This window comes from Falco peregrinus, chromosome 11 (assembly GCF_023634155.1).
Source record: "Falco peregrinus isolate bFalPer1 chromosome 11, bFalPer1.pri, whole genome shotgun sequence".
Taxonomy (NCBI): Eukaryota; Metazoa; Chordata; class Aves; order Falconiformes; family Falconidae; genus Falco; species Falco peregrinus.
In genome coordinates this window covers 29,466,880-29,472,329 of record NC_073731.1, presented here as the reverse complement: position 1 = coordinate 29,472,329, position 5,450 = coordinate 29,466,880, and the positions used below count along the sequence as shown (strand labels likewise).

Below are 5,450 nucleotides of genomic sequence, written 5' to 3'. Positions count from 1 at the left end.
GAGGAGGGTGGGAAAGGACCCTGTGCCCGGTTTGCCCGCCAGTTAATGGCAGAGGTGGAAAGAGAAGTGCCACATCCAGCACTCCCTTTGCAAGTCTCGTTTCTTCCTGCGGGCATCTGCCGGGGAGATGAGACGGTTAATGGCCATGCTCTGCTTTTCTTTGGCTTGAACTTAGGCCTTTTCTTGGTGTTTGCATCTCAAGGAGGTGGTAGCATCTTGGTTCTCTGTGTGCTGTCTGTAGCATCATTGCTGGGCTGGTTCTCATCACTGGCCGCTGGGAGCAGCTACCCAGTGGGATGCGGTCACCGCGCATCCTCCCTGCCAGGCTGGGCAGAGGCCAGCAGTGCCGCAGGGCGCGGGTGGCAAAGGGAGGCGGCCAGGGCTGTTGCAAAGCTGGGGAAAGCTCTCCCGTGCATGCTTTCCCCTGCCAGGGGGGTGTTTTATTCCAAAGCTGAGACGCTGGATGCACTTCCACCTGCGCCTGGGTGCAGAGAAAAGGCCAGGTGCCCCAGGGAGAGACCAGGTCTTGGCCAGACTGCACCAGGCAGTCTGAAAACGGGCTCTCTTACTGCCGCAGGGCTGCAGGTATCGCCCAGGGTCGTGCAGAAGCGTCCCATTGGACATGTCATGGGCACTGTGCTCATGGCTCTCTCTGGTTGCACCCCTGCTTTTTTCTTCCCCCTCTTTGGTTCTTCTGGAGATTGCTGCAGCCAGCACAGGCGGTCCCTGCGGTGCGGATGGAGCACTGTGCGCTGGCTGTGCTGCGCAGGAGCACAAACCTGGGGGTGGGGGTGGGGGGGGTGTCGTCAGGTTGCCCTCATTAGAGGTGTGTGAATCCTGAGCACTTTTTGGAGCGTGGTGCCATTTGAAAACACAGATGGACATAGGAGACTCCCTGCTCCCAGAGAGGCCGTTGCACCTCTTTGTAGTCCCCACTAACTGTTGTCCTGGTGTCTTGCAGGCACAGAAGAGTAAGGCATGATGGATGCCTATGACCCTCAGACGCTGGGTGTTATGGTCTTTGGAGGTCTGATGGTGGTATTGGCCATTGGGATCTTCCTGTTCTCCTTCCTGGAGAAGGTCCTCCTTCCTTCTGTGGAAGCCTTGGCCAAGCAAGGCAAATACATTAATAAGACCAAGCAGCAGAAAAAAGTGGCAAAGAAGAAAAAGAAAGCTGTTGGGAAAAAAGGAAACGGAAAGAAAATGGAAGAGAAACCTAACGGAAATATCCCAGAGCAGCACCAAAGTGCTCCGGTCGACAGCTCCGTCACCATCAAGAAAACCAGTGCTTTTCCAGCCCATGAGGGGCAGAGGCATAATGGACCTGTCAAGAAGGCAGCTGCATCCAACAAGAGCGAGCCAGGTAAGGCCAAGTTCCTCTGCGTATATCCCCGTTGAGTAAGCCAGCAGAGGGATAGGAGAAGGGCTGGAGTCATCTCGTTCCCTTAGCAAAGAAAGAGCTGGAACGAACCTGCCTAGTGAAAGGCAGGAGACGACCTTGCTGCTCTTCGCCACCGGCACCGCTGCGTGGAGCGATGTCCCCTAGGGAGGCTGTGTCACGATGGAGTCCAGCTTCTGATGCCCACCATGTCTCTGCTCCCTGGCATTAGCAAAGCGTGCCCAGCTCTGGCTGGAAACGCTCAGTGTGATGGAGGGCGGTGGCAGGGCGGCAGGAGCAGGAGCAGAGCCAGGCAGAGGTGGCAGCTGGCTCAGGGAACGCTTGTCTGTGGTGAGCGCCGTCCCCAGCGCTCGTCACATTGCTTTCGGTTAGAGAGGTATCAAACTTGGCTGTGGACATCTGGGCGGTTGCTGGCGTGAAATGGCACTTATGGGGTTGAAGTCAACTGAGGTGATGCTACTCAGCCCTGCCGTTGGCTCGAGCGCTCCCAACCCCTCCTCTCTCCTCCCCAGCACCTGCGGACTCGGATGGGCCCCTCTACCTGCCCTACAAGACGCTTGTGTCCACGGTCAGCAGCACGGCGTTCAGCGAGGGGGAGGCCCAGCGGCTCATCGAGATCCTGAGGGAGAAAGCGGGCATCGTCCAGGACACCTGGCACACGGTAGGGCTGCCAGCACCGCCGTGGCCGCCAGGGCCGGGCCGAGCCTCGGGGGGTGCGGAGGGGTGAAGGCAGCCCGTTTTCGGGCAGGCTGTCCCCCGAGGGTCAGCCTTAGAGACGGGAGCTGAATTTTCCCTGGGGCAGAGGGCATGATCCTGTGCGTGTGGGGGGGAGGGGTTGGATCGGTCGGTGGCGGTCCCCGCTGATGTGCCACCCTGTGCCAGCAGGCCATGCAGAAGGGTGACCCTGTCACTGTCCTGAAACGCCGGCTGGAGGAGAAGGAGAAGCAGCTCGCCACTGAGCAGGAGGCTACAGCCGCTGCCAGAAACAAGATGTGGGAGCTGAGCGAGGTAAGTGCCGCGCAGCCCTCCCGGCACCCCTGGCACGGGCCCTGCCCTTCACGGCTCGCCGTATGCTTCCCAGTGCCCGCATTTAACCCACCCTTGGAGGTGAAGCCTAGGGGCTCTCTGGGTCCTTCATCCATTTGCTGTTTTCTCCCCAAAAAGGGGAGGACATGCCCACCTGAGCTCCTCTCCTGGGCCTGATGCAGTGTGGGGAGGTACCGGCCCAAAGAGCTGCCTGGTAGCCCCTGTTGGCAGCCGCAGCAGGAGCGGGCTGAAGCCGTGCCCGTAAGAGACTGCAGCTTTCTGCTGCTTTACAGAGGACAATAAAGCCCTTCTCACCACTGCCCAGAGCCCCTGAGCTGAGAAGGTGTTGATCAGTCCCTTTTTAAGGAGCCTGGTGCTATTTACAGCCCCTTGCCTGATTCAGCCCCTTGCCTCCACCTCTTGTTGGGTGTTGAAGTCAGAACGAATCCCCGGCGCGTCGTGCTCAGCACCTCCTGCCCTGCAGCCGCCAGGACCCTGCTGCAGCAGGTCCATCTGCCTGCAGGCAGGAGAGGAGAGGGCGAAGCCACCCTGTGCACTCAGTGCTGTGCTAAACCCTGGCCTGTGCAGGCAGCCCAGGGCAGCGGCACGGCATCACCCAGCCAGCCAACAGGCCTTGGCAGGGGGTGGAGGGGTGTGTGTGTTTGGTTTGTGGGGGTGTTTTGTTTTTTTAATTTTCCTGCTTTGCCCCAAACTTGATGTGATGTTATTGATCCTGGGTGAAGGGAATAAAATTCCAGGCTCTTATTTCTTTGTCTTGGCTGGCCCATTGTGGCATCCAGTGGCCACTGAGCCCAAAGCATAATGCAGGAGGAAATGGAAGTGCGAAACGGTGTAGCTGGGCATGGGGGCACCTCCGAAAGGGTTACACTTTTAAAAGCCGCCTGAGCTCGGAGGCCACTTGTTTCGAGTCCCCTTAAAGCAGGGAAATTCCTACGCTCAGGACTGACCGGGTGGCTTCTCTCCTCAAAGGAGCTGGTGGCTGAGTGGATCAAGGCGATAGACATGCAGAGCAAGCTGAAGAGGCAGCTGCTGGCCCGTGAGCAGGAGATGGCAGCAGTGCAGGCACGCACGCAGGCCATCAACCAGGACCATGCCCAGAAAACGCAGCAGCTCCAGGACAAGGTGAGCCCCACGCGGTGCTCTGCAGCTTCCTCCGCTGGCTGCCGGCTGGCCTTCGGTGGCAGGTGCTGGTCTTTTGGAGAAGACCGAGGTGGACAAGGGGACCAGAGCCTCAGGGAGGGGCGAGTGCCCCGCAGTGCTCCTGACCCGTGGTGCTCAAGCTAGAAGAGGGAGGTGGGAGCATCCTCATGGGATGCGGCAGCCCCGGGGCTCTCAGCATCAGCAGACACCTCGCTGTGGCTTCCTTGCCAGTCCCTCTTGCTCATGGGGTGGGCTTCTCAGGAGGGAGCAGAGGGACCGGCGGTGGCGGCATTAACCCCTGTTGGGCTCTCCCTAGATCCGGACCCTGCAGGAGCAGCTGGAGAACAGACCCAACATGCAGCTGGCTCACCTGCAGCAGGAGAACTCCATGCTGAGGGATGCCTTCTACCAGGCCACCAGCTGGCTGGAGAGCAAGTAAGACTGGGGCGGGGGGCAGAGCCTGGGGCCGCCCTCTGGCAAGCCCTGGGGGTGGCTGTCCATCAGGCTTGGCCACCCGCTTTCTGGAGGGTGCTTCTACAGGCACCCCAGCTAGCTGGAGGTAGAGGAGGGAGTGAGGAAGAGATTGCCAAATGGCTTTTGGGGGCCTGGCAGGGGAAACAAGGATGTTTTTCCCAAGTGGAAGGGCAGGGGAAACCCCCTCTGCTTTGGGGTCACCTGTGCTGATGCCAGCGGAGGGGGGCAGAGGGGACCAGAAGGCGCTGCAGCATTGATCCCCACTTCGGGAAGCTTGTGCTCACCAACTTCAGAAGAAACGTAGCTGGCTCCTTGATGGGAGCGGTGCTGCAGAGAACCGAGACCTGCCTGGTGCATACAGAACAAACAGGAGCTAGGGAGAAGAATGTCACGCTCCTTTCTATAGAAGGTCTGAAATGGCTGGTGATTAACAGCGCCCAGCTAATTACAGAGCAGACTCCAGCTGCCTAGAGTGCTTTCTGCTGTGTCTGGGAACACAGATCCTTGCGACTTCTCCTTCATGAGAAAGGAATGCCTCCTGTGATGGAAACGCAGCTTTTGAAAAGTGATGTGTCAGCTCTCTGCACCCCGTCCCTGAAGGACCAGGCGTGTCCCAGAAACAGGCGAACGCCACCGCTGAGATGTTTCAAGCCCTGTTACCAGGCCCACAGGGGGATGTGTTCCCCCTGGGTAACGCCAGGGATGCTTGACTGGCCTGCGGGCTGGAATAACGCTGCTTCTCTTGGTGCAGGCAAAACGATAAGATGGCCAGGTTACAGGAGAGCTGCGGCAAGCTTTTGAACGAGCTGTCTGAGAAGTCAAAGGTGCTGCAGCAAAAGGAGCAGCAGAGGAAGAGCCTGGAGCTCAAAGCGTCAGCCTTGCAGAAGGAGGTGGAGCAGCTGCAGGTCAGGCAAGCGCCTGCAAACCTGCTCCCCTCAGAGAGATGGGGCGGGTGGCTGAATTGTGTGGGATCCATGGGGCTGGCCATGGGGAGAGCTCGGGGGGAGATGAGCGTCCGCATTTGGAAAGCGAGCTGCCTGGCGGCCCCCCTGTCAGTTTGTCACATGCCAGGAGCTCTATTGTGCATCGCCGGCAAAGCCCAGGGGGCACGCTGCCCTGGTGGGAGCCGTTCTCGCTCACCTGTGAAGCTCACCAGCCGGCTGTGAGGGTGGGGGGAAGCCTAGATGCTGCACCCTGATGAGTGGTAGCCTCAGGTGAGAGAGGAAACCCAGTGGCCCCTGCCAGCGGGTGCTCACGAGGACGTGGGTGCTCCCTCTCGACTCTGAAGCCCTTGGTGCACGAGGTAGAGCTTGTGGCTTGTTTGTTGTCACCGGGGGGTGCCTGGATTTGGGGGTTTAGGGGTGTTTAAAGGACACCTCCCAGGTAGGGC

General features: G+C 59.4%; 1 protein-coding gene across 1 annotated transcript; it reads left to right on the top strand.

Annotated features, from left to right (window-relative positions):
* Positions 1–981: 981 nt before the first annotated feature.
* Positions 982–5,226, top strand: LOC129785330 (ribosome-binding protein 1-like). Its single transcript, XM_055816481.1, has 6 exons — positions 982–1,363; positions 1,912–2,060; positions 2,285–2,407; positions 3,416–3,568; positions 3,903–4,021; positions 4,812–5,226. Exons 1-6 carry the CDS (start codon positions 982–984, stop codon positions 5,224–5,226), a joined length of 1,341 nt encoding a protein of 446 aa, XP_055672456.1.
* Positions 5,227–5,450: the final 224 nt, after the last annotated feature.